We start from the raw sequence: 18,771 nt of genomic DNA on the forward strand, positions 1-18,771 counted from the left end.
ACTAATTTCCTCGACAAAGAATGGAATAGAGCTCAGGCCAGCTTTGGTTGTTTAGAAAACAGTGAGAGCACCACAAATAGCTCTCCAGTCCATCTGGATGAATGGACAGAGATCCCCTTCTTCCATCTTGCATCTAGACAGTGGGAGTACGGCATCTTTAGCAGCCAGTGCACTGCAAGGTTATCTATGGTTAACCTGAATAGCTGGGCGTAGCCGGAAATCCTTTTCTTCAGCTCTTCTTCACAGCTTTTAATGCAAAATCTCTGCTTCTTGTGATCTTCAGGCATTAGGCATTATTGTTACTACCTATTATTTGCCTTGCCGTAGTATCTGGGGCCCTCAGCCAGCAGTTACGCTGCCCTTGAACAAGATGCTATTCAGACACATAACAAGACTTTCTGAGCCTCAGGACAATTCTCATGGTACACAACAAGTGGGACACAAAAAGGGGGTGAAGCAGCCAAAGGTGAACTGGAATAAAGCTGGAGGAAGACATAAGCAGGAAATAAAGGTTGACTAAAGAGCAGGATTACAAGGGGGAGGGGAATTGTTTGCTACTTTTTTTTTTTTAACAAATGCATTATTGTCCATCCAGGGAAAAAAAGCATGGTTACTTACCAGTAACTGCAGAGATTTAAGATCGTTGCTGATGCAGATTTCCTAAAAGGGCCATGTCTTGTATCAGGCACTTGAGCATATTCTGGAAAGCCCTTCTCTTTAGGGAGTAGTATCAGCGTCAGCGAGTGCTACACCACAGGAGAGGTAAAGCCTCCAGACATCTCATCTATTTGTTTTCTGGGGTTGGAGGGAAAGACTTACATCTGCCTGCTCAGGGCCTGGCGTGCCACAGGGCTTCCTAACCAGGTCCTCTGCAAAGCTATGTACGTCAAAGACTGGCTGAACTTAGCTCATTCCTGATCATGGTCATGTTAAAGAAGGAATCAGAAGAGGGGAGAGAAGAGAAAGCTTCCCCCCCCCCCCCCCTCTCATTTTTCCCATTTGGATGTTCTTGTATATGATTAAGGTTCTCCAGAGAGGCCTCCCTTTTTAACCACTGGGCCTATAAAGACAGGTGTACACGAGTCATTGGCCTGCCTGCCAGGAGAGGCTATAAAAGCCACAAGATGGACCTGTGGGACAGAAGCTTGGTAAGGGAAAGAAGGAATAATTCATGGTAGGCACTGGGGTGTGGAGGAAGAGGCTGGGGAGGGACATACGTGTGTCCTAGTGATGAAGGACCATGAGGACTAAAGGAGCAAGAAGAGTCCTTGCTTTTAGGGACAGAGAAAAGAAAGGAAGGACAGAAGTGGGAGGAGGACAGGAGCAGCTGGCAGGAGAACAGAGGCATGATACTACCTATGGTCAGAGCAGAAATCCTAGGAGTAACATATTTGAAGCCCAAGTTTGCTTGGTTATGCTTGCTTGGACCTGAATCACATGCAGTTTCTCCATAACTGGTACCACATGCTGTTCCTGTGGGGATCCTGAGCTGGATTCATCATCTCTGCGATGCTGCTGGGGCTGATGGAAATCCGCAGATGTGAATGCCAGTGTAATGGTGCGCAGGCTCAGACGTGGTAACGCCAGGCAAGCAGGACCAATCCCTCAAAGTAGGAGAGGTTTATTTTGCTTTTGTGGTCACTAATAAGTTCAGCAAGCAGAAAAGGCTATGCAGGCTGCTTGCCAGCGACCAGCAGTTTCCAGAAGAACTGCACCTCGGAAGATCTCTAAGGGGCAAGGGAAATCCATGCCAGGCAGCTTGTGTGAAAGCACTCATCTGTCTGGCAGTGAAATCCCAAATTTGTCTGGTGGGTGAACTGTCTGACCGATGAGGGGTTAAAGGCTTACTTGTTGCTTCCCAAAGCAGAGGTTTGAATATTCAGGCTGCACAGAGGTAACAGCTCCAGGTATAATTTGGAAAGGTAACTGTGCTTTTACTGTGACCAACACATGGCATTCAAACATGGCCAGTGCTTAGGGACTGGAAAGGAATTATGCAAAAACGAGCAGGATCCTTTTTTTTCTTTTTTATTTCTTTATAAAGAAAGGAAAGGATGGGCATGCCAAGCCAAAACGGCGGGGTACAGACAGAGGTGAGCACTGAGGCTTCTCCTCGGGGGCCATCCACAGTAAACTCTTGCCCTGGCAGAGTAGAGCTTGCCATCCCTCCTGCCAGGAGGGAACCAGCACGCAGCCAGCCCTTCAGCACGATCACAGCTCTTTGAAGTTAGTTTGCACAGTTTCACAATACCGTCAGCCCACGTCACGGCGGGGCAGCAGCAGCTGAGGCCAGCAACAGTAGCAGCAGCAACACTGGATACAGTGCACAGAAAAAAGGGAGCAGAGCTTATTTGCAAACAGTTGTAGGTAACAATATAGAAAGTCCAAAGATCATCATTCTGCTATAAAAATATTACACTTCATAAAACCATGTACTATAAAAAAAATCTATTCAGAAATGCTGGTAAACATAATAAATATCTGTACACTGGCTGCCCTTTTCATACAGGAAACATAAAAAGCGTGAGCCTCAGAAATCATCGTTTGTAAACATGAATATGGAGCCTGTAAACAAAGTGCTAGATCATGGTTCATATTTTGTCAAATTCATTGACTACTACCCACGTAAACCCCTTGCACGCATCATCCCTTAACGGCCAGACTCCACCACTGCGACAGAAAAGAGGACCCTGCTCTGAGCGTCCCCCTCGTTTCACTGAAGGTGCATATGGATTAAGGTACCAATACAACAAGAGCGAAGGAGGCAAGATTTGGCTCTGAGTAGCAAATCAGAAACAATCTTTTAGCAACTGGTTTTCATTTTCTGCACTTCAAAATGCTTATTTCCAGCCTCTCCTTTCAAAGTTCTCCTTTACCAAAGAGGGCATGCATTTTCCTCATTTGCCTTTCAGGCTACGGCGTCTCTGAAAACTATGTCCATCATCACATCCATTTAGGAGACATAACGGAGCACAAATTGAATCGGTAACTACGTATGCCTCAGCAAGAAGTAGTGGTTGTACAGTTCAACATTGAACATCATGGCTTACACAACACAGGCTGATGCAAAGGGCCAAGTTCTTAATTTTAGACTCAAAACTTTGGGCTGCAAAACATTTACATGTGCAAGCCTGTATTGACATGCATGATCAGATGCCTGGTTAGCTGGCTGACTTGCATGTCCTGTTACACACCTGCACATGGAAATGCAAGGTCTAGGCTCACAAAACCTGTGAATAGATTTTGGCTAAAATTTGGCTGTAAGTACTAATGTGACTGCATTTCATAGAATCATAGAATCATAGAATCATTGAGGTTGGAAAAGACCTCTAAGATCATCGAGTCCAACCATCGACCCAACACCACCATGCCCACTAAACCATGTCCCTAAGTGCCTCATCTGCTCATCTTTTAAATACCTCCAGGGATGGGGACTCCACCACTTCCCCGGGCAGCCTGTTCCAATGTTTCACCACTCTTTCAGTAAAGACATTTTTCCTCACATCCAATCTAAACCTCCCCTGGCGCAACTTGAGGCCATTTGCTCTGTAACATTCTTGTTCTGCACAGGCTTCTACCCACCCTTCACCTGAATACTGAGAATTTATTTCTGTACACAGTGAGATTCTTACTTTTAACTTCACTTTATCTTCTGAGTTTAAACACTCAAATTTTTGCTAACTTTCAGAATACGAGAGGATGCGCAATCGTTGCTTGTGCCTGTTGTGGGCAGACATGGAGGAGAGAGTGTGGGACTGTTCACACAGGAACTGAGGTACCAGAAGCAGCTTAGCTGCGATGTCTTGGGGCAATACAGGGTTTTAGGAGCAGGGTCAACCAGCAGGTAAGAATCCACACTTTCTATAGGATTATGATGTAAAATTCAAAACAGAAAAAGAAAACAGGCTTGCACATTTTCCTTTTTTTTATGAACTATATTAAAACACCTTATTAACATTATTTTAGGCCTTTTTATTTTAATGTAAAGAATATCTGAGGTGGTTGGCCCAGTTGTGCTGCTTGCCTGTCTTTTAGGATTCAGACATGTGACCCTGGAGCTCACTTGGTTCTCGTTTAAAGGCGCTGTCTGCAGATGTTCAACAAGAGAACTTTGCTTCTGAATATTTGCTCTGGTGTTTTTGCTACACAAGTCTTAAGATACAGCTTCAAAACACCTGAATGAAAATAAATTTCTGGTGAAAGCTAAGATATCTCCTTTTCTGCTATAGTAGTCTGCTTTACCTTCCAAGTTTGTCTTCCTTACTCCTACGAAGGATCTAGAAAGCTGTAGCACTCTACAAAATCAGGAAATTTCCTCTGTAGAAATGGGTGATTTGAAAACAAACCCCAGGATTTTTCCTGTCCTCTTTATAAAGTCAATGGTGGCAAAAATACACACAGTCAACTTTATTTCCCCATGGCATGTCATCTGTAACCCTACACCTTCTGGTTACTGGGAGTTTATATGAACTTGTGGCAAATTTTCAGAAGCCTGGACTTGTCCTCCCCCTCTGCGCACAGCTTGGCATCGGAAACCTGCTACTGTACAAACATCCCATTGTTTATCGCCCTGGCTCTAAGCCACACCTGCAGTCAGCTCAGCATAACTCAGAAACTGAGGGAGAGGCGACACCGAAGTTGTAGCCACACCAATGTGTTGACGGTGCTGCTGGCAAAAAAGATGCTGTTGCCTTCCTGCTGTCCCCAGCCACTTGTTCTGACGTACAAACATTTGCTTTGCCCCATGGTGACCTGGATAAGAGAGGTGTGAAAGGACAGATGAGCAGCTGAGGTCAAGAGAAAGTGACTGCCTGCCTTTTTTAGCATCAGCACTCACATAAACTGGCACAAGCGCTGTGGACTGGCAGCATAAGAAAGCCTTGTGGCACTCATGGCTTAGGGGATGATCCAAGCCCTGGCATAATTCGTATCATAGACACAGAGCAATTGCCATACTTGATCAAGGTCCGAATGTATTCGGATATACCAGAGCTGAGTACAAGTTGTTAGAGAGAGCACTGCACTACACGGGCAAAACCAGCCTGTCCCTTAAAGATCTGCATACTGATTTCTAATAGAGTCTGATCTACCCTGTAAGCCAACAGATTTATTGTCCCTTTCAAACTCAGTCCAAAACCTATTTAACCGTAAGTCTGGCTGAGAAGAGTCCCAGTATTACATCCAAGGTTAGGTGAAGCACAGGGACACACAATCTATACTTTGTAAGAGCATGACACGCAATGTTATGTCATGACATCATGTCACACAAGATGTCCTTCTCCCAGCTGTCTCTGCTTGGGTTATCCCCAGTATCCAGGGGCAGTCTCAGGGAGCTGCTCAAGGTGATCTGAAATCTGTTGTCAGATGGCCATTTTTTTCAGATGTAGAGATTGATTACAAAGTGTCTGTGAGGGTCACTTGTGGTTTGCTGAAAAAGTCAGGCTTTATAAATGCTATCTGCTGTTAAAACTTACTTGAAAATATTAAACAGACTTTAAACAAGTAAAAATTAATGGGGGACAGGGGTCAGCTCTTCCTCTGAGCAGCATCTCCCACACCTTTGCCATATACACAAGCTGTGGTGGTATGTAGGAACCGGGGCAACTCTTCCCGTTGCATCAGAACCATTTGGCTTCTTCAAAGTCCTGGAGCTGCAGAGGTCGGGTCCAGCTCTGCGAAGGGTGGGGAGATGCCTCCTCCTTGCTGGGGAGACTCCTCTCTACTGAGCTGAACAATAGCTTTTGAAGCGGCTCTCCAGATGAGCTGACTGTGTCTGTGACAGATACATGTTAGTATGCCTTGGACGCTCATTGCTTTGCACACCTTGATGGTTCAGAAACGTAACTATACTATTTGAAGTAGCCTAAGGCACTAGGTCACTTTGTGGACTAATAACCTTCAAGATGGTATGATCTAATTCAAAGTGATTTTTAGACTTTCAGGAGTTAAACGTAACAGTTAATAAAAATATCGAGAGAGAGAGAGAGAGAGAGAGGCTAAGCCTTTTTCAGTTAAGTGTTCTCCTAGAAAGAATAAATGCTTATTGCTGAACTATACTGTAGCAAGGAGTCTAGATAGGAGATGCTGGTATAAAAGCAGCCGCAGCAGTAATTAGGCCATGGCCATGCATCTTCACCTGGATCCAGCTGGGCTGGGGGAAGCGGCGGGTGCTATCAGTCTGAAATAACGAGTGCCAACAGCGTGTTCCTCCCCCTCTGCCAGGAGCGACTGTCCCTTGGATTTGCTGATGGAGGCTCTTGTATTTCAGTCCAAGTGAGCTGGATCAGCAAGACTGACAGTGGAAATGGTTTAATTGGGTTCATCTTGACTGAAACAGGTCAGAAAACCCTCAGAAGAGCACCTCCCATGTCAGGCCTGGGGAGGAGGGGCTGATCTGCCATGGGGGTCCGCAGGGATGTACAGCTGGGAGAGAGGGGAGGCTGGACGGGACAGCTTCTTCCACGGATGGGCACAGCCACCTATGCACACCCAGAGTAACCACTACCATTTTCAATGACAGATTTTCAAGAATGCTGCAGACAAAACTCTTCCGTATATCACCTCAAGCACTGACTACGCTTCTATTCTCATTTGGACAAGCTGGGACAGCACGTTTTTTGTGTAGGTATTTACATACACACACACATGTGCATACATCTCCATGCACTGGCAACAAAATCTTAACAAGCAAACCTCATTATATGTAATTTATAGGCTTATAAAGTAATTAATGAGCATCAACATATATCAATCTGTATGTGGCCCAAACCTTGTATGGTTAATGGGGTGATAGCTGGTGGGTTAGAAAGAGCTAAATCAGGAAGAGATTCAAACCATTAAACTTCGGGAAGAGCAGCATCCTTTAAACTTGGCCTACAATAACATTCAGATGAAAAAAATGCTCAAAACGCTCAAAATGCTCAAAGAATTAAGACTGAGTATATCAAGAGGGGATTAGACTGTTTCCAATGGCTGTGAAGAGAAAGCAAACTGAAGCAATGAAAGATGACCAGGGAATCTCAGGGGGAGACAAAAACTGTACATAATATTTACAACACTCTTTCTGCCCATATACAATACAATCACACTGACCATTAAAAATACATTTTGTTGAAGCAGCACAAATCAGCTGGGACCCCAGAAAATCCAGCCCTCCCTCCAGGTTGCCCTTAGCATCCTTGTGCTCATCTTGCCTTCTTTCAGGACAGAAGTCACTTCCAGGGAAAAAGGCCTGGCCAGAGCGTTTCTGCATCAGCCAGGATATCCCCTGCCTGTGGACTCGCCTCCCAGCGTGCTGCTAGCAGAAATATACGAGACTTTACTTCTAACAAGAGGAAAAGACTACAGGCAGCAAAAAGCTGATACTGAGCACAGCTTAGCTGGAGGAGAGGATGAGGGCTGCTGCGTATATAACCACAGACACACACCTATGCGTGTTCGCACACATCAGTCCAAGCCAATTCAGCCACTGTGTGAAGTTTCACAGCATTGTTTATTCTAGAAAAGAGAAGGGCTTCAAGGAGAGCTGCTTTGCAGCAGTCCTCTGTGCACAGCACATAAACCTGAACATTAAATATCGGTTTAAATTATTAAGAATAAATTTAAATTTAAAAATAGACTAATGCACATGAACAAAGTTCAGTCAACATTGGAACAGAGATAGTTTTAGGAAGCATATTGCTATAGCAAATGCAACTCCGTGTTCCCTTGGACACTCTGAGGCAATGATCTGGTAATTCCAGTTCAGCACTGAGATGCACATACTACCCAGCAAGGAAAAGTTACCATCTCTAGCATATGAAGCTCCATGTTCACATTTTTCTTTTTTTCCTGTCACAACAGGAAAAAAAGCCAACACAGCACATTAGCTTTTCCCACAAAGCATCTGAGGTGACAAAATTTACTTGGAAAACAAAAATTAACAAAAGCAGTATAAAGAAGAAACCTGGTCAGCTTGTGACCACCGTAAGCCAAGATGGGTAAGAAAAAGAATAAAAAAATAGTTCACATCCGGCACCACAAACCTTCCTCACTTTCTTTAAAATCAGGGAATGAGAAAAAAGGTCCATTTTGCTGAGACCGTTTCAACAAAGTTTTCTTTCCCTGAACCTGGAAAATCCAGGTGTTAGGGTACAGAACTTTTGTTTTATATGTATATAAATACACATGTACATATTTATATAAATATAAAAGCAGAGCATCCTTCTGTTTCTCCTCATAGTTTGTTATTATTAAAGCTTGTAACAGAGTTAGCTGGACTCTTCAGAAGTGGGTACTCTCTGCACACACACAGCACAGGGAGTTTAGCTCTGTAGAGCAGAATAGCCAGGAAGGGACATGAAACGTCAGGTGATGGAGGCAGATTCGGGTGAGCAGCCAGGGAAGGGCAGGGAGCAATGACTGGAAATGGCCTCGCTTGCTCCAGGGTGGCACTCTGGCCCGCCAGAGCCAGTCTCCGTGAGCAGACTCGGTGACGGTGTGGGAGGACAGCTGCACTGACCCACCCAGCCCCTTGGCAGCCCAGCCACCCACCCACCCTCTTCTGTACCAGCTGCTGAAGAGGGACCATCCCTCACTTTTAAAGGGAGTCCCAGTTTGGCCCCCAAGCACGTGCACGCTAGTTCCCTTTGGCAGTACTCCCCACCACGCTGCCACGGGTCTTTTTGCCTACTGTCCTCAAAGTCACCCCTCCCTGCCGCTGCTCGGTTCCCCCTCACCTAGTCCTCCCAGACCTCCTGCTTGCTGGCAGAGACCAGACACCTTTTTCTGCCCTGACCCACAGGCTCCTACTCATACTGTTTTACGTGAATGCTTTCCCACAGTCTCATAAGACCCAATAATTTCCCCAGAGGACCAAGTTTCTCAGAGGTTTTCTGCTCTCGGAGACCGAGTAAGTCAGGGCTGGTGGCACGCGCTCTTCGAGCGGTGCTGGCTTCATTCCAGAGAGGGCAGGGGCAAAGTGCAAAAGATTTCTTGAAATCAGAAGGTATTTCCACCACCGACAGCTCTCTCTCCTTCATGTTGTATAGCACTGATTTCAAGTAAGGTATTATTCATGTGTCTCTGCAGCCTTCACTCTTCCTGGGGTGAGTGGAGATCATTAGACGTCTACTGGTGACCAGCCGAGCCACTTCATCATGGCGCATCCTGGAACAGCTGAAAACATTCAAACCCGACTGCATTCTTCATAGCAAAAAGTGCTTTTCTTGAGAAACAAAATGAAAACAGTGTTCCCATGGAACATCTTAAGGACTCAAAAATAGTATTTCCTAGGATGGGAAGGATGGAGCACACCTACTTTATTTGGCTTTATCTCAGTAAGGAAACAGAGCTACTGGCAAAATTGGCACATCTTTGTGAAGTTGTTAAACTTGGGACCCTGGCTGGAATGTAAAAGAAATGACGGAGCAAAGGAGAACTTTGCCTTACACTGAGCTTCTGCTAGTTCTGGCGATTTCATGTGCAGGTTGTCCAAAAAAGTTCTGCTAGCCAAGTAAAGATGAATCTCTCAAATGATAAACTGTGGGTTTTCAAAGAGGCCTTTTGAGGGTACTGCTACAACCTGGTAGAGGTAAGTCTTTTCATGCCCCTCCGCTGAGCCAGATTGGAGGACAATACAGGCTCCAGCCTTGGTGCCTGAGGTGCTCGGTTTAAAGCAAAGTAAGTGGCTGCCATCGCACCCTGTAAGATAGAGAAAGAGAAAATGCTGGGCTGAAATTCAGTTCTTTGATGCTGCTTTTCACCTCCCTCTCCCTCTTCCAGGCAAAAAAGGCCTATTATTTCAATCTCCTGAAAAAATGGATGCGCATGGACGATTTCCATGAAATGATAACAACATTTAGGCTGGCAGACAGCTGGGGAGTCTCTGGTTTAAAGTGGTGGCAGTACACGCACAGAGTACCACCAACCGGGTCACTACAATGCAGCTTGAAGTTAAAAATATTGAGCAGGTGACAGGTGAAAAATCTTTACTGTTAATATGGTGCCATATATAAATTTGGCCTCTGTGGCAAATAAACTTCCCAATTTCTTTATCAGTTTCCAGAATATTTACACAAATGATAGCTCATTCTGCAAGGAAGGAAGAGGCAGGGGGGTAGAATGTACCTTCACCAGGTGAACATCCTGTCTGCTGAGTTGGTTTTGAGACAGATACTCCCTGTTCACTATCCATGGATGTCTTAGGACTTGGACTGCTGTGAGGCGCTGATGAGGGTCTACATGAAGCATCTTTGACACAATGTCCTGGGTTTAAGAGGAAGAAAACAGTAAAAGGGAAAAAGTAATTAATAGCAGTGCAGGTTTTACTAAGATCTTCCCGGTGGCAGTGTCATCATCAGCACGTCCAATGGAGAGAGGGATGCACTTTAGATGTGCTTTATATTTTTTAAGTGTAAAGTCTGGTCTTCAAAATTTTCAAGTGTAATGTTCAACTCTCAGTTGATAATCCAGTCAAAAGATAGTGTGGAGGGTATTCAGCTTATTGAGTGAATGTTAATTACTGGTGACCTCATAGGGGTGATAAACTCCACCTAGAGAGGATGCCATCTGGAGGCACCTCCTCACTGACTCCAAAGCACGTTTACAAGAGAAGCTTAGAATAGAAATCTAACATTCAGGTGGTTAAAATTCAATGAGGTCAATTCTACCACGTCTGAATGTTTTAATTTCAAAACTGGACATCTGATAAAAAATTAATTGTGAGGCTCATAGGTGTCGGTAGCAAGATGAATATGTTACTAGGATTGCTTGCAGTTTTGTGGTGGGATATATCAGTGTTCTTCCATTGGATACTACCAGTTGCTAAAACTGAAATCTCTTGCAGGAATCTCTAAATCCTGTCAAAGTTTCTGATTAATGCCAGGCAACTGGAAGCTTGCCAGCTTTTCTACCCGTCTACCTGTCTCATAGACCAGCGCACATCTTCATGCCCAAAAGTCTCAGCACCAGATTAATTTTATCTCCTGAGGTTTCCATGCTTTGTGATAGTTGGGCAGCCTAAACTGTGAACCGTACAGGAGTTAAAGATGCTAGTTTGTAAACTGCCTGCTCCTGGTTGGATTCACAAAAGGTGATTCACATATAGACCATGAATTTGTGGCACTGACTACCCCACACTTAAAAGTTCAATTGCACCAAAAAAGAGTTCTATGCTATTTAAATCTCAAGAGCATTCACAATTGATGGTGCTATATTATGCTTTAGTTTAATGAAATAAACTACCAAAATTCCTGACGCACTATTTCATGCGGAGTGACAGAAACATAAAGAAGCAAGCTTTTATTTCATGAGGCGCTGAGAAATAACCCTTCTGACTATCTCTCTCTTAAGTTTGTTACAGTTGCAGACTGCAAGCCCGTTTCAGAGAACAAGAAAAAAATCTGAGAAAGCATTCACTGACCTTTGCAGTATCAGATACTGAATCCCAGTTTCCTCCTGTAAGTGCATATTTGCCACTGCCAATCCTGGCCAGAATCTCCTCTGGGGTGTCATCTGGTCCATTTGCAAAAGGAGTGAACCTATTTAAAAAAAGAGAAAAAAATACAGTGTAATTTGCAAGTATATGATTTCTAGGATCTAGTGCTAACTGCCACCAATTACAACAGGAATTTGGTTCCAGAATGGACCACAGACATCGCTGCTTCATTTTCACTCAAACTATACAGCCCGGTGGTTCCTCATATTAAGTTGTTCTGCAGAGGAAAAGACCGATTCCTTAACTGTTTTTTTAAATTTTTGTTCTGTTCTCATTTTTTAGGAATGAAATATTCTTTTTAAAAATAGGCAGGTTTTTACCTCTTTAATTGTTTTAACTCTGCTTTATTGCCAATAGAAGTACCTTGATAACGGCAAGAAAGGATAAAAATAATAAAGGAGAAAAATTAGGATCTGAAACAGAAAAAGGGAAAAGAAAAAAGAACCCTTTACGATCTATTTTGCAGTGCTTTGTTAACCATAATGTGCAAGTCTGTTGGGTAAAACAAATGATCTGCAATAGGTTATTTAAAATCTTCCTGATCTAGCCAGTAAGAAGTTACTAGTCATATGCACCCACATTTAGTGTCACGTGCAGAGGGCACACTTTTTGTCTTCATCAAGTGACAAGTGATAAGATTTTTGCAGCTGACTAAAATCTACCAGGCCAAATTTTACTCAGCAGTCTTGAACAGCTGTGTAGGTTTAGAAGAAGGGGGTATCTGGGATTTTTATACTTTTCCTTCCACCTGTCTTTTCTCTTCTGAAAACTTGCCAGTTTGGTTTTTAGATTGTTAAACAGTTGGTTTGGCCACAGCTTCCTATCCCACCTGGTTTCTAATAGCACGTTCAATTCCTCATGCTGTATTTTCTAATTTTCAAAAACATGTCAGATTTCACAGAAATTCAGCCCAAAGAGATACATAATATTATTGCAATCTATAACTACCAAGAGGGATGCACTAAGAGTTAAGGACTGGCTAAAACTCCAAAGTCTGTCACTACCTGCATTTACAGGGTCCCAGGCTTGTGCTCTAGTCCTGGCTGTGTGAGCCCTCTCTGCTCACAGGGAGGAGAATAAAATCCTGGCTGCAAATAATAGTCAGTTCCTACTAACTCTCCTCTGGTGAGGAAGAACCAGACCATCCCTAAATGCAGTGGTGGCACCTAAAAAGTCAGCACTTCTCAACTGTTTGCATTACCCTTATTTTCTCTCGTAAGTGCAGAAAAAAGTGAGATACAAGTTAATAGCACCTGTTGGCAAATTTAATATCCACTAACCTGTGCAATTTGTATTTCAGATTCAAATATATGGGTTTTTTTTTCACATTTAAAAAAGAAGCGTTTTGAATATAATTAGCTAAACAAATGTGACTGTGTGTAATGTATTGATTTTAGTTTACTGATTCTGGATGTGTATCACTGCAAATCTATGGCATTAGCCAAATAGAAACAGGTTTCTGGAGATCCCAGCAGACTGGAAGACTGCCCCAGAAAGTCACAATATATTTCAGCTAATGGTGAATACATTTTTACTCAGGAACAAAATAGATGGGATAGAAACTCCTGGCACCTTTTCTATAATCCACGAGGCAAGAGACATGAATAACAAAAAGGTAGGGTCCAACTCTTTGTTTTCTGTATAAATCTAGGAATGAATCCAAGCTTCTTGCCACAGCTGAATGATCATGAAGCAGATTAAAGAGCTGTGAGAGGTCACTGAAAAGTTTCAAGCTGCACTTAGGTACGATAAATATGCACATACCATACCCTGCAGCCAGCAAAAGAGAGGAAATTCAGGGGCCTGATAACTCCAGATTGGGTTTGTGCACTGTGTTTCCCATTCACCCCAGTGCATCTTATTCCTATCCTGCACTGCCTATTTCAGTCTGTCTCTTTCCCTGGGTCTTCTTGTGTCAATATTTAATTTTAGCCAACACACTGGTAGGGGTTTTTTGCCAAGAACCCCCCAAAAGTTCCTGCTGCCTGTTGCTGTTCTTGCTGGTCTGTTCATTTACTTTCTGTCCTTTCTGCAGCATATTTTTCAAATAGCATCTGAAAACTATGTTTGGGGGGTTTTTTTTAGCCTTTAAAGGTGCTCAGGTACCTTGATAACAACAACAGTAGATGAAGAATGAAGCTGAAGAGAATACATGTATTAATAGATATGAATGAACATCCTCTTACGGATAAGGTGAACATGATATGGCTCTTCATAGTCCTACACCCCTCTCCTAGTGTAAAACTTTCATGCTGCTTAAGTGGTGAGTGAGCCTTTTAGGAGTCTAGGTCTCAGTGAACACTTACGGGCACAGGCTGTTAAAAAACTAAACAACTTGTAAAGTGTCAAAGATATTTATGCATTCTGGAAAAACTTATTCTAATTCTAGGTCTTGGCATCTATTTTCTTGCCTCATACAACTGAGCACATTTCTCAAAGGAGGCCAGACAGTTTGCTGTCTCTATCTGTGACTCCTTTCTGGCTTAGTCAGTGCTGAAGTGCTGAGCCCACTGGAGACTGCTGCTCTCCAGTGAAGAGGAAAACCTCTTCACTCACCCTGCCAACATGGTATAGAGTAGGATCCCCAAGCTCCAGATGTCACAGGCTGCATCGTAACCTTGGCGTTTAAGGACCTGTGTGAAGGAAAGAGAGAGACGAAAATAGGTTAATCTGCATTCCTGAATTTTTAGCTTCTGATCTTCAAAAAGCACCGATTAGGGGTTGTATCTGCTGACACTTCCAGGGCTTAACTGCATATCTGGCTTGAACAGGTGGCTGCCTCAGGATCAAAATGTTCAGCAGTGGTATGGAGCAAGGTGAAGCCCAGGCTAGAATGAGCTGGTTAGGGTTCAAGCCCAGCACCTCTGTCACCTCCACAGTGACAGAGATGAGTGCAGTTTGTTGGAGGCTCTGGGAGCCTCTCTGACCATCTAACACACAGCAAAGCAGAACAACATTTCAGTGTTTTAAAATGTTTCTTAAAAAAAGCTCGTTAATACTTTGAAACGTATCCTCCTAACATAAAGGTTACCAAGAACACTGTGGCTGCAATAAGTGTAGGGCAGAGTGACAGTGATAAGCATGTCTGAGCTCAGTTTGGATTTGATACAACAAACGGTTGCGCGCTAACGCATATCTAATGTCGGACTAGTAAAGATGCATGACAACTGCAAAGAAAGCTAAAAGGCTCATTCTTATCTTAATTCTGTATTAAGAAAAGTGGCCACATTTAGACTGGACTTAACAGATAACAGGCTAAAACTTGATCCCTTTTTCCTATGGGGAAAACAAGACCCATGGTACTCAGCAGAGATCTGACCAGGAGGTTCAATACTGGTACAGGATGGCGAGTTATAGCAGTAAGGGTAAAATCCAGATTTCATTTATGCTAGTGCATACTAGAAGAAATGCCTATTTGAGTCAGTGCAGGTCCAAGTGAAAGTGAAGTCACCAACTGAAGTAGCATTGCTGAGATTAGGGGAAGAACTTTGTTTCTGTTTGGCTCAGAAAAGCTCAGGGACCACCTCCAGATCTTTCACTTGCTCGTAAAAGCAAACTACCCTTCTGTTTCTTCAGTTCTGACACACAAGGAGAGTTTTGTCCCCTTCTGATGCATCAGTAGACACATTAATTTTTTGCAAAGCACATGAAAAAGGAATGTACAAATTCAGCAAGTCTTTCTCTGACCTGCAGCCTTATTACCCAGGAGTGACTTCAGCTGTCTGAAGTCTATCACAGAAAAGACCGAGCACTGCTAGGAAAAAACAGTTGCAGAAAATGTTGCCTCGACAGATTTTACAAATGATGAGTGGTAAAGCAACCATCTGCCAGGTATGCTGCCGAGCGAACATTTGCTACCTGGAAAAAAAAAAAGAAGAAAAAGCCACATTTCCTCCTGTTGACAAAGCTGGTAAAATCCTGCTTCTGCCTCTCTCTCCTGCACATCACGTATATGCTCTCTGGCTGGTTTTTTTGTTTGTTTCTTTAGTTCCTGCATTCACTCCCCCTCTGTTAATGTTAGTTTTTATGGGAAAAACTTCTTTGCTATTTGACAAACTCAGTTGCTTCTTGCTTCACCTGTGAGACTGAATACCCAACATTTATCTTTTGGTGTGGCCATTCTCATTGCTTCTTGAACAGTTACATTTTCATTGCCATCACTGTCTTCCTCCAATAACCAAGGACAATCAAGTCCAAGGCAAATGACAGAAAAGTGGGGCAGTGGTGGTATTTAGTGGAGCAGGGTATTAAGCAAGTGGTTACACAACCCCAAAATGATGGGCAGGTGTCACTGTGTGCTATCATTCAGTTTGCAAGAACACTGCTAGATAACAGGGACATTCACTCTGTGCCAGTGTCTAGGGAAAGCTTTGCTGGCAATTACTTTTTATTGACAACAACTTCACCCCACGGGTAACAACAGGATCCAGTGAGAGTTATCAGTTAGTGTCGCTGCTATTTGAAAATGTCTCCAGCAGGTCTGTGCAACTGTGGTTAAAGCGAGAACACTGAGCTGGCAGGAGCCAGTGTGGGAAGCCTTGGCCAAAAAGATTAGTGTTTGATCTAAGGGGCAGATTTTATCAAACAGGCATGTGTCTTAAAAATAAATTGGTCAGGGAAAGAGCTTTGCAGAAGATGCGGTGGTGTCCTGCTCTAATGGATGCTGAGCAATTTACCACCCATGAAGGGGTTTAGGTCACCTCGAGAATTTGGTGGGATCTGAAATACAGGCATGAGCTGGTTCTTGGCGCCACACATGGCAGGGCGTTGTGGTGATAAGGAACAAACTTCCCCTGGGTTCATCCAATTCTGATAATGGCTCAGATATTTATCCAACCCCCCTTTATTTCTATAGGCTTTGATTTATTGGATTAACAATGTTAGGAATATAGGCTTTTCTCAGTTGTGACACAAGCAGGGATGTGCATGGGTATGAAAGCTAATAAACAATCTCATAATTTCAAATGCCAAAACGGTAGTTCTTCACGGATTTTGGAGGAAAACTGCAGAATAAAATCTGTTTACTTTATCCAAAAGGACCCTACTGCATCAGCAGGGAAAGAGCAGGCTGCGTTTTCCCCCCGACCCAGGCTCGCTCTTCGCTCCCTGCATGCAGCGTGACTCGCACTAGGTGGCAGCGTGCGTCTTCTCTCCGATAGCCTTCATCTTTGCTCATGTTCTCCTCTAAACCCCAAATTAAATGTTCCCGAAATGAAGGGAGATCCAAGTGGGCAAACATGTCCTCCTTCCTTTGTTACTGTCCTCTTGTGTCATCAGCTCAGCTGACTTTCTGCCGCCTTGTTTAGTTTCATGGGCGTATGGCAGACGTCGCAGCAGGGCTCAGATGGGGAACGTGAAAGTCAAGTCTAGGCTGGAGGGCAGCATTATATCACAGGTAAAATGTAAAAGCACTTAAGGCTTTATGTAAGCTCTCTGCCAGTTCTGGTAATGTTTCAATTAATCTCCAACGTTTCCTGCATTAGCAGGACCTGTCTTACTCATCACGAATGTCTGGGAGCGTGATTTCTGCTTTCAGTTCAAATCAGAAGAGTCTGATCTGAAACTGCATTGGGCTGGCAACGTTTGTGATTACAGACACTATACAAAATAGCCTGTCATGAAAAATAGCTACACCTATTTTAAGCGTATTGTATCTTGGGGAAAATCTGAGTGCTTTAAATCTTGCAAACGTGATTATTTTTTGGTTTAGAAATTGAACTGCTGTGGTGCCACAGAACTTTTTTTATGTATTTTGATAAATTTTAAACAGCTCATTCCAGTTTCTAAAATGAAAACCCAACCACCAATCTGTCTTGGCAATGGAAGAATTTTTGTTGAAAAAAATGTGCTTTGAATTTATACTGCCCTGGCAATGGTCTCAATTTAACAAATTCTCCTTCTGGTGCTGGAAGGCTGTGGTTCCTCTAACTTTTGGTGTCACGAAAGGACCTTGTACAGAAAGATCATTCCATTTTTCTCTTCCCAGTTACATACCACGCAGATGAACACTGGATGGAGGAGAGTTATGGGGAAGAAAAGATTGCTGAATGATACAACTAAAAGACAGTGGTATTTGACAGTAGAGGACAGATGAAGTATTGAAAGGCAATAGTTTTGTATTTTTCTTATAAGGACCATAACAAGCAGAGGAAGACACACATTTGAAGTTGTGCATTGCAAATACTAAAATTTCTGATAAGCGTCACTCCAAGAAATGGACAATTATCCAGTAAATGAACCTCTTGCTCCTTCATTAGAAGGAAGCAGCTGTGAACGTCTCAAGGGTCAAATACAGCAAACAGCCCAAACCATTCAAACAGCTTTGGGACCCAAATGCACTCCCGTGGGGCTGCATGAGAGGAACAGCACTCGCCAGCGATGCAGAGCCACCTCTCTCCGTGCTTGGGGCAAGCTGTTTGGTCTTCCTCCATTCCCCCGTCTGTAAAAACAGGAAAGCAGCCCTTTCCTACATCCCCTATAACAGGGGGGATTGGTACTGGGAAAGCCCAAGAGAAGAGATGTTTCTTTAGCTCAATGAAGTCAACAATAAAGCTCCCACTGACTTCAGCGTGGTAAGGATTTCATGCATGGATTTTTCTTTTGAGTCTTATTCCTGACATCAAGATTTCCCTCTTAAGCCTTATCCCGTTCTGATGCAGTGCACTAGAGGGGAAGCAGTCTGAGCAGAAGCAGCTAGAGAAAAAAAGATATTTATCCTAGTAACGAGCCAAAGCATTGTGTACGTCAGTCCAAGACAGACACCGGCTTCTGTCGGGAGAAAAACAACTGCCCTGACAAGACGGGGAATAGGAAAGTTATGGTAATAGAGACTGTGCAAATGCCGGTAGCCTGGTTTCTGCCTTGCTCCTCTTGTAAAGGCAGTGAAGAAAAGGGAGAGAGGGAGGAAGGACTGCTTCCTAGGACACGCTCATTACTCACAGCTTTGAAATGCGATCCTACCTCAGGGGCGACAAAGTTGGCCGTGTAGCAGGGAGTCATGAGCAGCCCGTTCTCCGCTCTCAGTTGCTTGGCAAACCCGAAGTCACAGATCCTGATGGAGTCTGGGTTTCCTGACTCATCCATGTAGAGGATATTACTTGGCTTGAGATCTCGGTGCACCACCTTAACAAGAAAGCAGTGAGTAACAAGTGAGGAGAGGAGGTCAGGGAGCATCCAGGCTTGGCTGCCATTTCTGGTCTGCTGGTTGAGGTAGGTCAAGAGCTCATGCCAAAAATATTTAAGTTTTGGAGAAAAGTTGCTTAAAAGTCTTGGGCAAACGAAGGAAAAAAAAAAGT

At 43.6% G+C, this 18,771-nt stretch overlaps 2 protein-coding genes across 2 annotated transcripts in view; both read right to left on the reverse strand.

The window, feature by feature from the left end:
* Window positions 1-18,771, reverse strand: part of MPC1 (mitochondrial pyruvate carrier 1) — a 546,410-nt gene that overhangs the window by 27,892 nt on the left and 499,747 nt on the right. The gene's annotated exons all lie outside the window — the stretch shown is intronic.
* RPS6KA2 (ribosomal protein S6 kinase A2) overlaps window positions 9,540-18,771 on the reverse strand; it is a 176,066-nt gene continuing 166,834 nt past the window's right edge. Inside the window, exons 17-21 of the mRNA XM_076333972.1 lie at window positions 18,437-18,598; window positions 14,033-14,109; window positions 11,402-11,519; window positions 10,108-10,245; window positions 9,540-9,681 (exon numbers count right to left, since the gene is read on the reverse strand). Of these exons, the coding sequence (XP_076190087.1) occupies window positions 9,556-9,681; window positions 10,108-10,245; window positions 11,402-11,519; window positions 14,033-14,109; window positions 18,437-18,598 (621 nt within the window). The 3' untranslated portion in view covers window positions 9,540-9,555. The remainder of the gene's footprint in view (window positions 9,682-10,107; window positions 10,246-11,401; window positions 11,520-14,032; window positions 14,110-18,436; window positions 18,599-18,771) is intronic.

This window comes from Aptenodytes patagonicus, chromosome 3, assembly GCF_965638725.1.
Source record: "Aptenodytes patagonicus chromosome 3, bAptPat1.pri.cur, whole genome shotgun sequence".
Taxonomy (NCBI): Eukaryota; Metazoa; Chordata; class Aves; order Sphenisciformes; family Spheniscidae; genus Aptenodytes; species Aptenodytes patagonicus.